General features: G+C 35.3%; 1 protein-coding gene across 1 annotated transcript in view; it reads right to left on the minus strand.

Moving 5' to 3' along the window:
• LOC120516844 (fibulin-7) overlaps window positions 1-17,065 on the minus strand; it is a 44,648-nt gene extending 27,583 nt beyond the window's left edge. Inside the window, exons 1-3 of the mRNA XM_039738802.1 lie at window positions 16,750-17,065; window positions 12,094-12,256; window positions 9,913-10,086 (exon numbers count right to left, since the gene is read on the minus strand). Of these exons, the coding sequence (XP_039594736.1) occupies window positions 9,913-10,086; window positions 12,094-12,256; window positions 16,750-16,824 (412 nt within the window). The 5' untranslated portion in view covers window positions 16,825-17,065. The remainder of the gene's footprint in view (window positions 1-9,912; window positions 10,087-12,093; window positions 12,257-16,749) is intronic.
• Window positions 17,066-22,693: the final 5,628 nt, after the last annotated feature.

A 22,693-nucleotide genomic window follows, 5' to 3' on the forward strand; every position in this document is an offset into this window, starting at 1 on the left:
ATATGGCGACTCACCTCCGCGAGAAACATGCCTCTAATAACAGTCAAGGTGGCTCGGAGGTACATGAGGCCTCTACGACAGACGAATATAAATGGCGCTGTTCTTTCTGTGTTGTCGCACCCGAGTTGGTGGGCGTGGCTCTGCGAGTTGTCGTCGTATCCAATGGTCTTGGAGTTGGTGGGCGTGGCTCTTCCCTGTGTGTGCCATAGGTATCTTACTTGTCGGTGGCTTAGTGAATCCACGTCCCTTCCGGCGTGCTTTCCATGGGTGTCTTGCCTTAGTGAATTATATATATAGATTCTTATTTTGAAACATAATTTATATAACTGGCATTAAAATAAAAAAGAAGACAAAAAAAATACAATCCTTCTCAGAGGTATATTCAAAACAAAGAACAATAAAGGGTTTTAACACTTCTGTATTGTACATATTGTATATTAGCAAGAGCAAGTAATCAGAATTGCACATTAACACAATACTGCACATTGCATTGGTAAGAAATGCTAATTATCTAAATAACTACCCTGAAAGTCAAGCTTTTATTTTTTTAATTATACTATCAAAAACGAGTGGTGCAGTGGTAGTGCTGCTGCCTTGCAGTGAGGAGACTAGGGTTAGCATCCTGAGTTCTCCGTATGTAGAGTTTCCATGTTTTCTTATGTCTGCATGGGTTTTCTCTCAAACAGTAGCTAAACTGGCTATAGTGTGAGGATTTGGTGTGTGTGTGTGTTCGCCCTGTGATGGACTGGTGCCCTGTCCAGGGTTTGTTCCTGCCTTGTGCCCTGTGCTAGCTGGGAGGGCTCCCGGTGCCCCCCACAACCCTGTTCAGGACTAAGTCTGTTAGATAATGACTGAATAACTATCAAAAACTAAAAAATCAAACATGAAAACATCTACATGGTTAATCTTGAAACCCAACAACTGACATGATTCAGCTGGAATTCCACTATAAACCTTATTTTTCTTCTTTTTTTTGGTTGCTTTTCCAACATGTTTCTTTAACTTGTTAATTATATTCTCTCTATTATATCATGGAGACATTAATCAACAAAGCACCTGAAAGTACCAGTATAATATATAGCCTGCTCCTTATAAACATGACCAAAATTAGGGAATTAAACAAAGGGAGGAACTGGGGAAAAACAAAAAAAAAAAAACAAATACCAAAGAATATGAAGATTGGGCTAGACACTATTGAAATCCTAACACTTTTCTTTATTTTCACAGTGTTTGGACAACAATAAAGATATGGCCTGATCTTTAATAGCTGGCCACTCATGATGTGGGATATCATACAGCAAGTGGTTAATGTGCCTATCAGCATTTAGTGTCATAACCCCAACAGAGTAGCAGTGATCGAGGTGTAACTAATTACATGGTAAAATGGTAAAATAAATGGTAAAATAAAAAATAACACAAAATATAAAATCATTTCTTGAACCCTGACGTACAGAACGTGTTTTTTCCCGTCTGTACAGTATCATCATGGTCAACATGGAGAGAAAACAGGTTTAAATAACAAATAAGTAGTCAGTTAATTTTCAGACTTCACATTTGGCATCCTATATGGTTCATCAATTGCAAAAAAACATGCATGTTATGTCTTCATTTTATGTATTATATTTTTATAGCTAACCACTGGTGCTACAGGATTATAGATTGGTAGCAGAGCCCAAGTTTAGTGACAAGGTTAGTAAAAAGGTAAATTAAAAGAGGGTTAATTATTATTATTATTTAGTTTTACCACACAATTACAATTACACAAATACTGATAACCTTGAAAATGTGTACATAATTAATCATACATTCTGTGCTTGAACAACTTTGAGTATACAGTATAATTGTTTTATAAACGGAAGCACATGGTTTAACATCTTCTGCAAAAAGTAAGCTACATATTTTGTGAAAATAACATATGCACTCAGGTTAAAGTTATTAAACATTGCTACTTGCATACCTATATGGCTAAAGCTGTGACATATGAAAATAATAAACCTCAATTTGCCCTTACATTTATGCTGCATCTATAAATGGAAAAACAGTTAAACAGTGTTTTACAGTGGCATTAACATTTTTATTTTGCAGAATACTGTACACATTAAATCATGAAAACCATTCCTTACAAAGGAAAATACAAAAATGTTGTACACCAAAACAAAAAAAACTGCTTTTCTGAAACCTGACACCGTTGTTCGTATTCCACCTTCAACTTCTTGTTAACCAAGATGCCTCATTGAAAAAAAACAACATTTAATTCACGTTTGTGGGAGGCCACCGCCTATCCCCACAGCACTGGGTACAAGGCACGAAACAGTCCCGAACTGGGTGGCAGTCCAATGCAGAGCCCATATGCGTACACACACAAACACACAAACACATACAAACTTGCACACACAGTGGAAAATGTAAAATCACCCATAAACCTAGCCTACACATCTCAGAGGATATGGAAACAATACCAGAATACACAGGAGAAACGCCAACTCCACACAGACTAGGAATGGAATTCAAAGCCATGGTGTTTGCTCCATGAGACTGCAGCGCTAACCCCTGCATCACCATGCCACCCTTCACTGAGAAAACATGAGATTTAAAATTCACATGAAATAAGCTGTTGCCAGGAATGCTGCCATTACAAAAAAGCTATGTTTATATACACCAAAGCCAAGTTCTGCATGCCAAATACAATTATGACTCATCTCAGTTTCCAATTTAAAGATTAAAAAACAACTTCATTAATGTTCACAGACCATTTTAGAACAAAATTATTCAAGCCAGGTTTCATTAAAGCATACTCTGAAAACTATGAAGTGTAATTAATCTTTTTCATCAGGAAACACATGTTTGAATTTTTTGTAGCTCTTTAAGGGCTTTACTAGTTCAGTTTCAATGAGGAATATGGGTTTCTTCAGTGGGAAAGAAATTACTAGGCCTATGGTGTTTAAACTTTTCATTATTTTTGTCACGATTTAAAATGTTCATAAATATAGATCTTAAGTAATCAGATATTGTCTATGCTTGTATATTCCACCCACGTTTGTGTAAGTATTCTCAATGATTATTTGATCTTTCACTCACGTTTAAGAAAAATTAATGGATGAGTGCACAATGCATATATGTAAAGAGATGTTGGTAATTTATTCATGTTACTTATTCTACCGTAAAGTGCTCCTACATTATTAGATTGCTCATAAACATAACACATACCAAAACAGTCATATTGGACCAATTTGATTTCATGACGATTGATATACAGGTTTTTTTTTTTTCATAAAATAGACTTGCAGAAGTAAGCAGTAAAATACTGTTATAATTGTATGAAAAATCTGCATCACTTAAAAAACAGCACATTCAAAGTGTGTTTAATCTACAGAAACATATTTTTAAGTTTACTTTTACATTTGAAACAGTGAGCTTACATCAATGGGTCCTTTGAGCAGCTCTCTGAATGCACTTGTTTTATGCTCTGATCTTAAACATCATAGACAGAATGCTGCATTCTCTTCTAAGTAGAATAGTCTCCCCCTTTTCGAACAGGAATGTTATCCATTGAGCAGCATATCCCTTGGAATTTCTTAGCTTTTTCCAGAAATGTAGACACAGAAGCCATCAATAGCATGCTTTGCATATTTTAAGATTATTAGACCATGAACCTATTTAATGAAATTTAGTTCCTGGAATTAACCCATACATCCATAAACTTGTTGTAGGCATCTTGTACTATGAGCTAGGAAACATGTGGGCATAAATTGCAGCTTTTAGATAAACAACAATATATAAAAAGTTAGAAACATTTTTTTCTGTATCAAAATGTGTTATAAAAAGCTTAACACAGGTTCTCATAAACAAGATAACTAAATTAATCTTTCACTGCAACATTTTTGAGTTCCTGACAGAAAAAGAAAAATTAGCTTTTCCCTTTGAGAATAACACTGTTCAGTTAAATTAAGTGCATGATATGCCATACTAAAATTGTTTAAAACAAAGGAAAGATATGTTAATTACTCAGCTATTTAAACAGAATTGCATTACAATAAAATTCTGTACAAACTGAGGCACAATTTCATTACAATAAAAAAACTACTGTATACAGTATTTATAATATTGAACACTCGTAAGATAAAAAAGAAAAAAAAAACGTATTACTAATATTCCTGCTGCTTATAGGCAGACATAATTACTGTTAGAATACATTAGTTTATTTCTTAATAATTCCTCTAAGTTTTTTAAAATTTGTTTTTCTGGTTTCAATATAATTTGGGAGTTTTTCTTGGAAAAACTTGGTTATAGCTTAGGCCAAATCATTACTTTTAAGTAGCCTGAGTGTTTTTTCCCTGTGTTTGAAAGGAGAAGTGATCATCTCTTGTACATGTCTTTAATCAGATTGATTGCGTAAACTAGAGAAAATAACAGGCTCCATTTAGAATGCAGTAGCTTGCTATGCTCTAAATTTTCTAATTTATCTATACTGTATTTAAAAAATACTACAATGATTTGTTGAGCATTACTTTTTGTTATGTTAATATGGAAGGCAACCTGAATTCTGACTGCCATTAGAATTCTAGAAACCAGTAACAGCACATGTCTGGGAATGAGTAGTTATTCCTTATATTTTTGGGAATATTGTTAAAATCTTCCTTTGAGTGTTGGTAAAATATTCCATCACAGTAGGCTGAAATATATCACTAATATGTTTTAAACTTATTTATTTACTTATGTAAAAGTTTTCAGGTCAATCATCATATAGCAATAACACTTTGCATAACAACAAGCAACTTTGAGTGTACTACAATAACGTTAGTTGTACGTAAGAACATAAATTTGACAAAGTCCATCAAGTTTGTTTGTTTAGCTAATAGCTATGCTGTCCCAATATCTCAACCATATACTTCTTAATGATTGTCAAGGTTTCTTTTTCAAATACATATCTCAAAATTTCAGATTCTTATAGCTCTTTGTATAAAGAAGTGCTTTCTGGCTTGAGTGCTAAATGCACTTCCCCTTAATTTCCACTGGTGTCCTTGAATATGTGATTCACCAGTAAGCTGAAAGAATTCTGCTGTATCTACTTTATCAATGCCTTTCAGAATTCTGTCAACTTGGATTTTGTCCTCACACAGTCTGTTCTGCTCAAGACTAAACTCATTTAATTTTACACATCTCTCAGAGTATGTGTCTTTAAGTCCTGGGATGCACTTGGTTGCTTTCCTCAGCAAAGCTTCTTCTGTACATTGATGAAAATATTGTAACAACATTAACTCCTAAATCTTTTCAGAGGTTGTTCCTGTAGGATAGTGTCTCCCTTCTTGTATATACAACTGACATTACTTTTTCATATGTGTAACACTTTGCACTTTTGTATATCAAACTACACTTCCCAAGTGTTTGCCTACTTCTGAAGCTTGTCAAAGTCTTTTTGAATTGCTTTTGCTGCTTCCTTGGTTTATGCCATTTCTCCTATTTTAGTATCATCTGCAAATTCACATTTTTACTTAATATAATGAAAGCAATGTTATTAATATAAATCAGAAAAAATAATGATCAATAGACAGACCCCTGAGGGACTCCACTGATGACTTCACTCCATTCTCCTCTAATCTGTATCTTTGTTCCTTGCCGGTTATGGAGATCCTGTTTTGTAGGTTACTGCTGATGTTTACAGCTTCTAGTTCTAAAACGAATCTTCAGCGTGAGACTGTGTCAAAGTCTTTTTGAAAGTTAAGTAAATTATGTTGTATGCTTTGCTTTTGTCAACTAGTGCAGTTGCCTATTAAAAAAAATCAAAACGATTGGTTTGGCAAGAGCTTCCTCTCAAAAAATCCATGCTGGCTGTTTCTTTGTATGTTATTTACATATAAGTATTTTTCTAATTTATTTCTTATTAAAGTTTCCATAATTTTGCATTGCACAGAAGTAATGCTTATTGGCCTGTAACTACCTCAATTCACTTTGTCTCCCTTCTCCAGTTGTACAAGTAATTTACATAATCACCTGTATAAAAAATGCTTTTACATTATATTTATAAATTCAATTTATATCAATTCACATTGATTATAAATCAAAGAATTCAGCTCAAACTAAGTAAAAAAATATTCACTGATGAGTGGAGTAACTGTACTTTTTAAGTCACAGGGGACTAAAACTGAATGGTGGCATAGAACAATTTGGCCAAAAACAAAACACAAGGGCAAGATGATGACTTGAATAAAATAATAGATGCAGGGTGAAGGAAGCAAGTAGTCTTTTAATTTTAAAATTAGCTTAGGTATTAACTCAGGAAAAAACTGTCAAGCACCTGCTAGGGCGAGAAGAAGGAGCTGAAATTAAGACTCTCTGCACAGTGTGGAGAAAATGTGATTGCTATATTTAACGGTAGATGCAATCTGTTTAGTTCTGGAAATAATAAAGGAAGTTATTACACAGTTTAGTAAAAATGGTAAATGGAATGCAGTGACCATACCATTGCGTTGAGCATATATCCAGGGTTTTCCAGAAAAAAAGAAAACTGTACTAACAGTTGTACATTATTTTTATCAATAAAAGAACATTAAGTTTTTTAATGAGGTGGCCTCTCTAAAAAAGGGTTTGGCCTGTGAGGTTATAAAGAATTACTCCAGTAATGCCCAAAATATTTATTAGAAGTACAGTGAGACTCATGGTGAACTGCGTATAATATTCATAGAAAACTGGGCCAAGACTGTCTAACAGTACAATAGATGGAAAGGATTGTTCAATACAAAGATTACATTTTTTTTAATATTAAACTGATAAAATGTGATAAAGGTAAGACTTCAGACACTAGACTTAGTGCTACTGCCTCACAGCTCATGCAGGCTAGGTACAAAACCCCAAACTTTCTGTATGGGGGATATACCATTTTTCTGTTTCATTATGTTTTTTTTTTTCAAGTGGTCCTAAACTGGTCTGATGTCAGTGAAAATATATGTGAATATGGGTGGCAGTTTACTTTAATATACAATTGGTTCCCACCATATTTTAGATGCGAAACTGAATTCTAAAATTGAATCATGTGAGCATATTACTGTATAGCTCAATACATTTTAAATATTTATTAAATTAACTGATGTTTGGTCTTAGCAGTCACTCACTTTCTGAGCATTAGGAATGGAATGATACATCTCACTACTTGCTCCTTTACTTTTAATAACCAATAGCTTTTTGTTTCCATTTTTAACAAATTTCTTAGTTTCAAATCTTGTCTATGCGTGTTGGATAATCCGAAATATTTGACAGGTCAAGCTCCATGGATGCTTTTCAGGATCCTGTAAAAGATTTTCATTTAAATCATATTTCTCTCCATCTGTTTTTACAAACTCACTGCTCATTCTTGAATCTTAAATGAAACAAAAATTTTTGCGCAAAACCTTTTATTTCACTTTTTATTTTATAAAAGCTGATATAGCAAATCAAACTAACCAAAAGGGCCAGGTTTACTGGGTTTTTAATACTTTTTTAAATAAGAATTGTTCTTCCTTTTGTAATATGCTGGACAGTATTCTGTAAAGTATAGGAAAATCTTAAGGGAATATTATCATGCATTCTACATTTTTGTTACGGATTGTTCACATTTTGATAAAAATGCTTGTTTGTTCAAAGGTTTAATGTCGGACACATTAAAAAGAAAAATGCATCTGTTAGTAAAGACTAAGTCATACAGAAGCAGCAAAATTGTACATAAAGATTAATTGATAAGAACACTCCCCAATAGGGCAACTGAACTTCCACAAGTACAGAGATACTTGAAGGTGCAACAGAGAGTTCTATCTTGGTGCCCCAGGAGTAAATGGAAGGTCAAATCTTGGCTAAAGTGACCCCATGAGGGGGCTTAAAGCTGCTTCTCTATGTAAGAGGATAACTGAATAAAAATAAGGAGGAAAGAGAGATTAACACTCAATTGGCAGACAGGCCAGGGTCTAGAAGGTGAAAGACAGGGATGATAGTTAAAGAGAGTGCTACATTTGTTATTATGTTGATAAAGTTGTGAGCCACCCCACCAGGCACACAACATGCAAGACCTATATGTTTAACCCAGTGGGGCAGCTGATAGATTACATCTTCTTTATTCTATACTTTGTCTTCATCTCTGTGTTCTTCCTTTCCTGCAGTCATTTTTTTTATTAAAGGTACATGCTATTCCCATTTTTTATACACTGTCTACTAAATTTCTGTCAAATGACACTGTTTATAAAAAATGTATTTCCATTAGGTTTGAAAAATAATATTTAACTTGGAGCCACACTGTACATACTGGAAAGGCTAACATCGTCATCTAATCACAATACTATTAGAAGATGACAAAAAGTTAACCAATGTAAAACAATTTTTAAGAATCATGGTGCTGTTTGAATGCTTTTTAATTAATGGTAAAACAGTTTTCTTGACAAGTAGAACTCCCTACAGTTGTACTTTTAATCAGATCAAAACAATTTCTTATCAAGTTTTATAGAAAAAAAACACTTAATGTATAAAACTGGACCTTTACATGAGGACTTTAACAATTAAATAATAAGACATAACAACATTACACAGAAATAGGCAATTATTTTTCTGTAATAAGCAGGGTATACTCCTTAAGAAGTGAATGTTTTTGGCAGTCTACTGAAATGGTTTTATTAAGATGTGCTTACAGTTTCCAGCTCTGGTCCTGGAGCAATACAGTGGCTGCTTGTTTTTATTTTAACCCTTTTCTTAATTATTGATCAGTTTTTGCTGCTGATCAACTTTTTTCCATTCATTTTAATTGACTTGTATTTTAAGATTCAGACTTCTGAATGACTTCACTTCTTCATTAAACGGCACCCCAACAGAAAAGAAATATGAAGCAAGTGAACAGATGACCAGGTAAGTCGGCACCTCAAACTCCAACCAATTTCACTCCAACCAAATTCTTAATTAGAAGCCAAATCTTTTTGTTAATTAACTTTTTAATTCCAAGACTTACTTGTGCTATCATTCTGTGACAGCAGATATTTCCATAACTGTTGATTTTCTTTTTTCTAAGAACACCGTCAAATGTTTTGTGGACCTGAGCAGATGAACATTACTGAGAACTTCGCTATTCTTTATTTTTAGATATTGAATGATGGTCATGTGTCATCTTGTTTTTGATCTTGTTATTGTTTAGTTCAATAATTAAGAACAAGGGAAATAATTAAGGGAGCTGAGTCATAAATAGAATGCCAATTAAATTTAAGGCAAAAGAAGTTAAATTGTAACAAAAACTGGTCACTCTAACTCAAAGGGTTAGATTAAAAACATGCAGCCACAATGGCACTCCAGGATTGGAGATGGAGACCCCTGGTTTATGGGATGTCAGAGGAAATCCATAATAACTGACAGGTATGGGATTCAAAACCAGAAGCAAATAAACTGTAATTTTTTTAAATTCTACATGGCAAAAAATGTAATAAATGTATTCAGAGTGAGTGATAATTCCTCATCAGATGGATTGCTGCCTCACTCATTACACACTTTACTGTTCTCAATATCTTTAATATTTTTTAATATTTGTGTTTTTTGGTATTAATCTAAGTAGCAACTTTGTCATATACTATATTTGCAAAAACTTACCTTTAGATTTAATCTTTAGATTCATACTGATTTGACAGAGGTCTTAGTTTAATGTTGCCATGCTTATTTCCTGGGAATGCAGGCTATACCTGACATCCTTCTGCCACGTCATTCTTTATTAAACCTCTTTAACCCAACTGAGGGCTGCATTGGAAGATTGTAAAAGTAAAAAGAGCACACCTGGAGAAAACCACATGTAGACTTAGGAATCATGTACAAAATTGACACAGACTGCATGTGATTCAGGATTCAAACTGTGTATTATAAAGACATGAGGCAGTAATGCTAACAGGTTTGTTATCATACATGTGTGTTGGGTACCTTTGCATATTGGATTAACTCCAGTCCAGCTGCCATTTTCTTGACATACTCTGGTACTTGGGCCAATTAACTTGTAACCTTGATTGCAGAAAAAGTGTATTTCATGGTCAACAAAGTTCTTTGACCCATATTTCACTCCATTCTGTGGAGCTTCCAGTGAGGGGCATGTAACTACTGTAAACAGAAAATACAGAGAGAATATCAAAATGTGTATAGAAGTTGCATTCACTACACTTTAGAGAATAGTTCTACCCAAAAGAGTTCATTCAAGAAGACATGTATCACATCTAGATGACAGTAAAATGACCACAATAGGATGTTCACTGTTTGTACTAAAGGAATATATATTTGTAGCATGTATTGAATTTATATATTTGAACCATTTAGGAAAACAGAATGCAGTGGAGGAAAATGATGTATAAATATTAACTTTCTGATTGCAAAAAAAAATTACATAAAATAATTTACTATATCCATCCATCCATTCTCCAACCTGCTATATCCTAACTACAGGGTCACGGGGGTCTGCTGGAGCCAATCCCAGCCAACATAGGGCGCCAGGCAGGAAACAAACCCTGGGCAGGGCGCCAGCCCACCGCAGGGCACACACACACACAAACACCCACACACCAAGCACACACTACGGACAATTTTAGGATCGCCAATGCACCTAACCTGCATGTCTTTGGACTGTGGGAGGAAACCGGAGCACCCGGAGGAAACACACACAGACAAACTCCATGCAGGGAGGACCTGGGAAGCAAACCCAGGTCTCCTAACTGCACCACCGTGCCGCCCATAATTTACTATATGCTACTTTGAACTGCTCCTTAGACATAGCACAGGATTAGATGGAAATTCAAGAAGGACTGGCATGTTTTCAAACTGAACAATAAATAAAATGTACACTGCATGTTTCCCATTTGTTGTCAACAGACATTTTTTATCTAACAAATATTCCTTTGTGACTTTGAATATTTTGGATCTAGACAGACCTTTAAGGATTGTTCCATTTAGTGGTCATTATGAAATATGAGCATGCATACTTAATATAGTTGTGCTCAATGTATTTTTTTTTTGTTGTTTTGTTTCATAAGCAGCCTAAATGTATTCAACAAGTGCAAGAAGCAAAAACCAAGCACAGTCTTTCTAAGATTAGCCTTCAAACCTGTTGATATTCATGATCAGTGCATTTCAAATAAGTGTTAGTTCACCTGTGTGCATTTTCAACTTCAATGTCTCCATTACCATTGAAAGACTACATATATTACCTTTTTTCATCTCCACAGTTTTAATTAACTTGTAATTGTGGCTATATTAGACATTCCTGTTATGCAATGATGATTTGATCCTGTCTGTTCTTCCACAAGCAATCTTAAATTAGGGCAGTATAAAACTATACACCTGTAATGGATGTTTTCAATCAATCGGTTTTTATAACATCCATGCAATGAATGTGAATATGAATATAAAATAGTGTGAAATAGGCAGGAAACAAATGACCACTTCATTGATGCTTTCAAAATATTATTAAGACCAAAAGCAGCCTTTTTAAGGGCTTTGCTACATAACAGTATATGACTAATATATGCATTTTTGCAGTACCTAAACTAAATAATTAGTGATCTTTAACATAGCTGAGAAAGTTTCCAACATTCTGGGACCCAGTATTGTAATACACAGGTTTAGAAAATGGATGGATTTATGTATGTAGGAATATGTTTAACAGAAAACCTAATCTGTTAACTTAGTAAACAATTAAAAAATATATCTTTGCTACAGACATTATCATGTTAATGACACTGCATTTGTATAAACAGCAAATGAGCATTTTTAGGATAGCATTCACCTTTAATGAATGTTGACACCTTCTTTGAGCATTCATTTAGTGGGGCTTATAAAATAGCTCACGTCACACTTAGTTTACCTTTCTTCTCAATTTACAGCTTTCCACAAGATATTCAACTGATTATGAAAACTTTAAAAAGACATGTCAATCTCTGGTTAATAGGTGTATCTAAAATTGATGTTAAATTACACATGTAAAAATGTAAGGTTTACTTTTGAAAAGCTGTGATTTTAAAACTTTGTGACGAATTTTATTATAGACCTTTGACCCATACACATTAGCATATATATATATATATATTTTGTATAGATTACATATATAAAATCTCTCACCTGTATTTACATCTCCAGATGATGATTTGGACACTGAATTCTGAAGGGCTGTCAGCTTGGATTTCATAATACGAAGTCCCTCTGTAAATCTAGTTTCCTGCCCTTTCAACAGTTTTTCCATTTGGCGGAGCACAGTCATAATATGTTGTCTGTCCAAGCAACTCTGTCCAAAAACAACATTGGGGATTTTATTACAGTTTTTCTTTAGCCCTTTCAGCCAAAACAGCTCTTTGGATGGTTTGCTCGTTTTATGGAATCTTTATGGAATCTTCGAAATCCTATCTACTTCTTCTTCTGAAAATCTTTTCTCAGCTAATTATCTACATAGAATAATTGTATTGATAATGGTCGTATCTATTACTTAGTGGTGCTGCAAACTCTTTCTAAACTGTCTCAAACTTCCACAAACTGCTACAACAACTATAAAAATATTCAATTGTCTTCCTCCAAGCCATCCTTGATGGAATACAAATGAGCTTGTGGGATATAATAAAAGAGACTGCATACTGCAGCTGCTGTAAAGCTGTTAAACAGATGCTACCAGATAACCATCCAAAGGCATTTTGTATATATTGGAAGGCACCAGTGCAGAATCCCCATTAAAAGTTATCTTTAAAGCATCCTTTTTACTTAGCTGAGATATTGTAATAATAAAAGTGTTGGATGAAGTATACCCCTACAAATATATTGTGTTACTGTGCATAAAAATGACAGCATCAAACTGTTTAAAACTACATTTTCAAAGCTTATAGACTGAACATCTGTCAACCATTGATGATAATATGAAGCTACGAATGCCATGCATCTAATGTATTATTCATGTTCTAAATCCTTAAATAAACTCTGAAATCAAAAGCTGCTGCTATATATGTTGTTATAAAAAGGATCATGTTTTATAAAACCACTAGTCACTGAAATTGCCTGTTAGTAGCTAACACTACTTAATAATAAAGTTACTGTCAAAAGGAAAAATTTGCCAAAACATTATCGGTAATTACATTATTTAATAATGGCTTCAATATTAAAGAAAGGGGAATATGCATTATTAAATAAAATAAATAGCTTTTATAATGACTAGAACTACTTTTAAGTGTATGATGATACTCTTTGCTTTAAGAAAGTAATTATATCTTTCTAAATACTAGCATCACTCCAATTGCCCAACAGCATTCCAAACACTTGTAGGGCAGGTTAACTGCTGTCTTAGTCCAGTGTAAATGACATAGACTGTGTAAGTCTTATGTTTTGCCCTTGGTACAGGGTAAGTCAATATCTTGCACCTAGAATGCAACAATAGATCTTGGTATCCCCGACATAGGAGCTGTATTAAGTAGGTTTATAAATTGGTTGGGTGAATGATATTAATATTAATAATGAATACTATCAAGTAAATGGAAACAGTGCATCCACAAAAACAAAAAATGGTTTTGCTTACATTTTAATCCATTGTATATTTGTCATAGGAATTTGTTTTACCAAATACAAGAGCAAATTGCTTTGAACTTTCTTTGTAATCACTATATTGTTGTTGAATATGTCGAAGGGAGTTAAATTAAAACTATAGTCGCAGATTGAAATAGCATCCCTGGTTCAGTCTGGGACCCAGCACAAGTCACTTACTGAAACATTAATGTCCTTTAGTTTTATCGATATATATCATTAGCCATACATGTAAATTGTCTACATAAGCAGTAAAAAACATCTTTTCATTCTTAAATTCTAAACAAATTTTGTAAAGTCTTTAAAAAAAATGTGCAAAAAATATGTAAATGGTACACACACAATGTAAAGTGTTTTTATACCTTATAAATACTTAGAATATGAATGAAAACTACATAAGGGAATTATTAAATAAACAAAGAATTATTTCACTCAAAAGAATTATTTCACTCAAACTAAAGTCTATTCAAAATTGAATAACAAATACACCTAAGGTCTGTTACTTAATAAATTAAGATTCCAAAAGAAAAAGTACAATATCCTAAAACATCTTAATGATATTTGAGGCTTAGTCATGAATTTTCAATTTACTGTAATAAAAAAGTTTTTTTTTTAATGTATGCTTTTACCTATTCACCAGCAATTTCATCTGTTCACCTGGAGAATCAGCCTGAATTGTTCTTACCAAGGTTACAAGAACACCAATTAACGTTATACAGCTAGCCTAGAAGAAAACCCTACAGTAAATACCTGCCTTTGGTGTACTCTTAATTTACAAGATCTCAGTGATTTCACAATAAATATTAAAAGCAGGTATTTTAGCTGCCTTAGAGTATAATAAACCTGATTATATGTTTTACCAGATGTTAGGGTTTATCTGTAAAGTAGATATGTTCATTAATAAGAGATTAATATCTAAGCTTTAGTACTTCAACATAATTTACAAATGAATAAGGCTCTTACAATCACTTCATTTGAACACCCACAACTCTGACAACATCATTATGAAACAGTAAATATTTATTTTAATAGTATATTTTAATCAGGCATTATTCATCTAAAGTAATACATTCTTTTGAAAGTTAAAACAAAGAATAAGCACAATGATAAATTGAGAACTAATTTCTTCCTGGTCACATGCAAAGTCAACTTACATAGGAAATAAAGTATAGCTAACATTGTACATCAAAATTGTTATTAATGCATATTTCTACAATGTTCATTCAAAAACTATCAGACTGAAAATATACACCACTTGTACAAACAGTGCAAGACTGTTTCCTGCACAGTGCTCTATTGCACTGGAACTGGAAAAGTACCTACAAAAAGAGAAAAAAGAACCCGATTCATTTACTCAACTGCCTCAGTGACATAGTGGCACATGAGTTAGCACTGCTGCCTTATATATCCAGCAATACTATGTATTCAATGGCTGATCACAATCTGTTTGGAAGGAGTTTCTCTGGATACTTTAGATTTGTACCAACATTCCAAAGATATATTTACTGGATTAATTGGCAGCTCCACAGCTGGTCCCATGTGAGTATGGGTTTGGGTGTATCCGTGTGTGTGCCCTACAATAGTCGAATGTTCCCCACATGATTTGCTGCTGCTTTATGGCCAGTACTTTTGGCATATGTTAAAGCTAGTGATCCTGAATCTAAAGATGATTTGTGGATGTTATGATTTAACTTTAACCGTAGTTTATTTTTTCTGACTGCTAAAATCAATGAGTTTTAGGAACTAACTTTGGATTGCATATGCCTGACACATGAACAATTACATTTTTACTATTGTTGCCAGCAGTACCTTCCATTACCCTTACACAGCCAGCAAGCATGATTATTATTTTCTGCTTCCTCTTATTTACTGCAATGAGAGACTAATTTTTACCAAATAAAATCACTTTTTGTTACTTAAGAGTTAAATAACTTAAAATTGTCTTCTCCAAAAACAGATCTATTCAGTTAAACAAGCGACTTGTATGCAAACTTTAGAAACAAATTACAACTTTAAAAACAATACAAAAAATATTACCTCAGATATTCCTATGCCTGAGAGCTGTCTGTGTGAAGCTTTTTTCTGCTGCCATCCCAAGGAAGCGCATGCCAGGCTAACTGCCCCAGAATGAGTGTGTGAGTGTGGGCGAATGTGTGCCCTGCAACGGTCCGCGTCCTGCTGCACCCGCTAGGCTCTGATTCTCTGCAACCATTAACTGGACAAGGTGGGTAGAGAATCCATGAATGGCTATACCAAGCACCATTGCTATCATATTTCAGGACTTGGCATTATTTTAAGTATTCCAAGTACAGTTTAACATACACTTTACAATTGAGTGTGCATCATTGGCGAATCAGTATTTTATAGTATCTTTAGACGCATTTTCTGATCCAGCTTTTTAATATGAAACGTGACACGAGTGTTGGTTAAGCCAAATGTTGATAAATCGATTAAAACACAGTGAAGAAAAACTGCCTGAACTTAAAGAAACCTTAACAGCATAACCTAGTATCTATCTATCTATCTATCTATCTACATGATTTTAAGATACACTAGATGCCATTGAAACGGCTATACCAAGTACCATTGTTAGCATATTTCAGGACTTGGCATTATTGTTTGTATTCCAAGTACAGTTTAACATATACTTTACACCTGACTGTGCATTACTGGTGAGTCAGTATTTTATAGCATCTTTCCACGCATTTGCTGATCCATCTTTTTATATGAAACGTGACATGAGTGTTGGTTGAGCCAAATGACGATAAATCGATTAGAACAGTGTTGCAAAACGTAAAAGAAGTCTTAACGAAACCAAGATATACTTGAATCTACGGTTGCGTGTTGACATCTGATGCGTGTATCCAGCCCTAGTAATATTCAACTTCATCAGTACTTACAATACGTCGCCAGTGTTGTTCAGCAGCTCAGAATGCGCTCTACTGTTTTCCGCACATAATGAGTTACAACAAACCTGGCGGTTACTACTGGTGTGCACGTACCGCCAGATCCTTTGTGTAAACGTATTAAAGAAGATAAAATTAGCAGCAGACTGGATATTTGGCAAATCTGGCTTTCAAATTGGACCCTCTGCCGTGTTCAGCTATTATCCGGCTACCTTTGACGGTCAAGTGAAAGGCTTCGCAGTCCGGTGTGGCACTTGTTCGTGGAGAGAATACAATAAACTGCAGGTAAGAGGACAAGGAATACACGTACCTGCGTTCCGCCAACGTGGATGACCAGCACACACAGTACCAGCGGTAGGTAGAGGCGATGAAATCCTGCGGTCATGTTTGTAAACCACGCGAATCGATGATAGAGGACCTGGATGAAACGAGCGCCAATGTTCAGTCAACGTGCCCGATGCGTGTCTGTCGGCCGCGCAGTGCGCGCTTGGTCACGGCGGCTCTCAAACGCGGTACATCAAAATCGCGATGCTCGTCGACTTCTACTTCGTCCCACTCCGCTCTCGCTTAGCTCCGCCGTCTTCTGAATTGTTACCGAAAACTTTGGGGAACTGGGAGAACGAGTGGTGTAGTCCCTCCCACAGAATATTAGTGAGTGTAGTGGTCAATTCCGAATAGTTTTCTCTGTCTGTGTAACTCAATTGCACGGTGACAGCGTGCGCTGGCCGGGCGGCTCGATTTGCGATGTGTGAAAAATCTCGTCCTGATATTTAGTTACAACCACATTTTCATTTAGTGGTGTATAGATGAAAGGATCAAACTTCGGCTTTGCAGTGTAGAAGTTAAAGTTAAAAAAAAAATCTATGTCGTAAATTGTAAGTATTTCTGAATATCTACGGTTATCGATAACAAAAATGTTAAGTGCTCAGCGACACAGAATTGGATTAACCTTTTTCGAGTCACGGACCCCTTTAAGAATCTGATGAAAGCTATGGACCCCTTCCCCAGAAATATTTACATAAACCTACTTGACTTTTCATGCAATGAATATAATGTACTTTATGGAGATTTGATTGTCTCATACATATATGACATACACCAAGTATTATAAAACTTTAAAGTAAACAATCTAAAAGCACTCCTTTTTATGCAACAAAAAATAACGGACACTCATTCTAATTATGAAATACAATCCTCTTGTGGAAAGGAAAACAGATCTACTACTACTATGTTTTCTGCAATCATTACTAATACTACTATATCTACGGTAAATGAACAGTACCGGGCTGTATAGTGAATGTAAATGTTAATTTTTATCTAACCCTCACGGAACCCTTGAAACCCTTCATGGGTTCACGGACCTCAGGTTAAGAACCCCTGGATTAAGCGGTGTGTTTTACTTTATAATGCAAGCAATAAAATGCCAATTACTGTTATCAAAAATGTAAGCTAATTATGTCAAACACAGTCGTATACAAAACAATATGAGGAAGGTTTTTTGTGTCTGATACTTAATAAAACAGTACATAAACACCTGACAACCATTAACAGCAAAATATTTTGTAGATGTTCTCCAGCAAAATGTGAAACCTGAAGTATATACAACATGTTAATTAATAAACGTTAATATCTGGTCAATATTCTTTAAAACAACTCAAAAATGTGAATCCATTTTTGCTACACATGAATGCCAACATTCAGTCTTAGATTATACTGTATAAGGTCCACATAAACCAAAAAAGGAAACAAATGCCCACTTGGCATCTCCAGAAAAAGCAATCATCTTCCCATCCAAATCAATCACAATCATGTGGTTTGGATTCATTTTAAACATTTTACCATCCACCCACTTTCCATTTTCTTTACCCTCCTTTGTCTATTTCCTAGTCTTGGAGAGCTAAAATATTTCTTAGCAACAATGGTTTACAAGAAAAGAGCTGATCCCAAATGAGATACCGGTCCATCACAAAGTGTATTCACTCATGGCGGGTTAATTTACAATTTGCAATCAGTCTAACAGCATGTGTTTGGACTGTGGCAGGAAACCAGATTCCCTGTAGAAAACCAATAAAAACACAAAAAAAAAACCATGAAAGGTCCATACGGAAGCAATCCTAGCCAAAAATTGAACCAGGCTTAAAATGCTATGAGGTGCCGGTACTATATACATAATAGATATCAATTTTTAAAAGGAAATGGCAATTTTCTTTTCTTTCATTAACAGAGAGCAGCATCCATTCATCCAAATCTTCTTATTTCAGTTTAAGTCAGTAGAAATCCAAAACCTGTTTTAGCAACATTGAGAGCCACACTTAAAACAGCTCTGGAAAAAAAGCCTTGCAAACAATTCTTTGAAATATTCAAAAAAGGCAAGAATCACTTATGTCAAGAGAAAGACCATGCAGTATCTTTATAGAAAGCACTTCAGAAAATAAATACTCTACCACCATGCAGTCTCATACTGTATTGGACTATTATTTTTTTTAGCTTTTAGGGTAGCACAGTGGTTAGTGCTGCTGCTTTACAGATAGATCTGAATCCTGTAATTGGTTGTTGTTCATTTAGAGTTTGCATGTTCTTCTGGTGTGTTAATACGTTTTTCTCCCATATCCCAAAAGATGTACATATTAAGTTAACTGGTGACACTATATTGATCCTAGCATGATAGTGCATATGTGTGTGTAAGCGAGTGTACCCTACAATGTACTGACCTCCTACCTGTCCAGGCTTGATTTCTGGTTTGTGCCTAATGCCACAAGGATAGGCTCAGACCCCTGTGACCCCAAATTGGATTAAGTAGTTTTCTAGTTAATTTAGTTTTTATTTTATTTTCTGAAGTTGTAACACCTCTTTCAAACATGAATGTCTTCTGAAATATCAAGGATTCAGTAATAATCATCACTCAAAGCTTTGAAAGACTAGATTCCACAGTGCATCAGGCATCTAAAAGGAGGTAATGACAGATATGTGCCATGGGTGATAAGTCATTACATTGAGCGATGGAATATAAAGTGTACTGTAGTACTCAAGGATTTACTTTAGCCTTTGAAGTTGATGTAATATTAGTTTCCTTTTTAACAGAGGTATTTTATGTTCATATCTGAAATAATTTTACAGCCTCGGTGGCAATAGACATTATTAATCAGTGAAACAGTGAAATACCATAGCCAAATTTTTATGTCTTCACCCAAATAATATATTTTAGATTTTAAAAATATGTCTGCTTGTATTATAAAAACATATTGAGCTGCATTTCCCCCTTGCAGTACCAAAGCTAAATTTCACTTTGTAAATTTGATTTGTTTTCCTTTATGTGCAGTTTCTTCTTTAAACCACAAAAAGTGTTCAATAGTTCTGTTATGGCTTTGAAGGCAAGGTGATACATAGTTTTCTTTACTATTAAAAACTCTGTTTTTCATTAGCCTTTAGGCTGTGATTGTGTGTTGTTATGGATGTGTGTCAGTAGTAATGGACGAAACGATTTGCACAAAGCTAAATTCACAGCAAAATCTGGTGTTTTGTTTCCCCAGAAAAATTCACAATCTAAATCGTGTTTCGCTCCCAGGGAAATCTATGCCATTGACACAAGTATAGAAAGGCTTTTAGTTACTCACTGAAAGCCTTTACATGCATCAATTTCTTATACATCTGTCATTTAGTATTTAAATGAAGATCTGTAGTAAAAAAAAATCAAAGGACTCATTTTTGTCATATGTAGACATTATGTTGAATTGCCAGATGTGTTCTAGTAGTACAATGCCCACTTTGCATCAGAGACTGAAAAGAAACTCAAAGCTCCACAGTGCAGGTATCATCGTGCACAGTATCATCAACCTCTTGTGCAGGAATCAAGTACAGGGAAGTGACTGTTGCTAGGCAACAACAGGTGGAGGGGAAGTTTGGGATTCCTAAGTACCGTGAATAAGAAACAACAATGTGCACAGTGGGGTGTTTTAATGTTCATGTGGAAAAGATGTAGCATGTTGCGCTGAAAAAAATGCACTGCATCTCTGCAGTGATGCGATTGAGAGTGTGGAAGACAGCCCAGACACAGATAGGCAGACATCGTTTTAAGCACCACCACATATTTATTTAAAGTCAACTATATACAGATGTGCACACAAACCCCCAAAACTCCCCCAAAGTCCAGGCCTCACAATGCTTTTTTCTTCTTCAGGCCACCTCTGTTCCTCTCTTCCTGAGCACTGTCCATCTACATTCCCGACTCCAGCCATTGAATAAAGAAAGGTGGCCCCTTTTATCTCCACCCGGACGTGCTCCAGGTGCCTCCCAATTAGTTTCCGCCGACACTCCCCAATGTGGTGGAAGTACTGGCTGTGCACCCGGAAGCACTCTGGGTTCTCCTTGGTCTTCTTCCCCCCAGCACTTCCGGGTGTGGCGGAAGTGCTGAGGGCCAGAGCTCCTTGCAGTGACCACGAGCCCCTATAAGGTTGAGAGTCCCCAAACCACCAGGGCGGTCGCCCCCTCGTGGTCTGGAGGAGGTGCAAGCCCTCCTCCGGTCCTCTTGGGCGTCCCGGCTGGGTAACAGCCCCAGCCACTTGCCACAAGAGGCATAAGTAGTATTGATTTGACAGGAGTGCAACAGACAGCATGCATTGCACAGCACAGGTAAACAAAGAAGTGGGAGTATTTATCTTTGTTTTCAACCCCCCAAAAAACTTTAAAATCTCCCAGATATCTTTTTACTTAGTTTTACATTTTGCAATTGTGAAAGTTCCTGCAGAACAAATTTTTGTGTCAGTTTCACATAATAATTATTTATATTTATGTAGCTATAGTGAGTGAGGAGCCACTTCAACCACCACCAATGTGTAGCATCCACCTGCAGCCATTTTGCAGCAGTAAGCTCAACACACGTTAGCTGTTATATGGGGAAGTGGTGAAAGAGAGATATCCAATTAGAGACAAGGGATGATTAGGGGCCCAGAATGACTAGGCCGTGGTGGGTATTTTAGCTAGGACATCGGAAAACACCCCACTCTTTACAAAGGATGCCCAGGGATCTTTTATTACCACAGAGAGTCAGGACCTTGATCTTATGTCTCATCCGAAGGACATCACCATTTTTACAGCACAGTGTCCCCGTCACTGCACTGGAGCACTGAGATCCATCTTCAGACTACAGGATAAGCGGTCCTTGATGGCCTTGCCAACACCTCTTCCAGCAGCAACCCAAACCTTTTCCTGGTTGGTTGCCCATCCAAGTACTGGCCAGGCCCAAATACGCTCAGCTTAAGGTGGATGGCCTGTTCTGAAGTGCATGTGGTATTGCTGCTGGACATTAGTATGTCACTGTGACTTATGTTCTGAATGGCTATGTAGACATACAGTATATGCTCATTTAAGATATCATTATTATGGAGAGAGTATTGACTAACAGTGAAAGATGCAACAGTTTTTTTATTTGCGTACTGACATTCACAGATGAACTAAAACTTAACCAGTTCAAAGCCATCTGAAAAGCTGCTTTATTAACTAGATTTTCAGAAGGCACATGTTACCATAAAAATAAATTATTTTATCTTTCACCATAATGGTAATCCAAAAACACACACACCTTGCATAAAGACAATTTCCCCCCGGGAATTAAAAAAATATATCAAATCAAATCAAAAACACTTGAACTTTAGAGAAAAATAGTTTAAAGTGAATACATTTCTTGAAATAAATAGCTGTGAAGGCAAGAGTCTCTGGTACAATACAATCATGGTCAAGTTTCTTGCCTGTGCCCAGGACCTTTTCTCTCCATCTGTGTTCAGTTAGTTTAGTTTAGAAAAAAATGACCAAAGGCTAGGTGGCTTGATGTCTTCTAACAAGTCAGCACTCAAATGCTACAACACTGCAATGGACAGGCAGTCTGGGAGCCAATGGGCAGGAAGCTGCAAGCTTTCTTACCATCTTATTTGAATGTTATTTACAGAGAAAACCCAATACATTATATAATTTAATGTATGCCCTTTTACTTTTCTCTTTGTCTTTCTGTAACCAGAATATTCTAAAAAGTTCTTGGTAATATGAAAAGTTTTTTTTTTTTAGTTTACCTCTGGATGTTTTTATTTATACATATGGAAAAATATCAAAAACTCTGTGGTGTGCAAAAGTATTAAATCCTCTTGAAAGTTATCATAATTTTCTCTATGGCCAAAGATTTATATACATATTTATCTGTTCAGTATAACAGTCTTAATTCTTTTGGGGTAAGTGTCTCCCAGTTCTGCACATTTTTCAGGAGT

This window comes from Polypterus senegalus, chromosome 16 (genome assembly GCF_016835505.1).
Source record: "Polypterus senegalus isolate Bchr_013 chromosome 16, ASM1683550v1, whole genome shotgun sequence".
NCBI lineage: Eukaryota > Metazoa > Chordata > Cladistia > Polypteriformes > Polypteridae > Polypterus > Polypterus senegalus.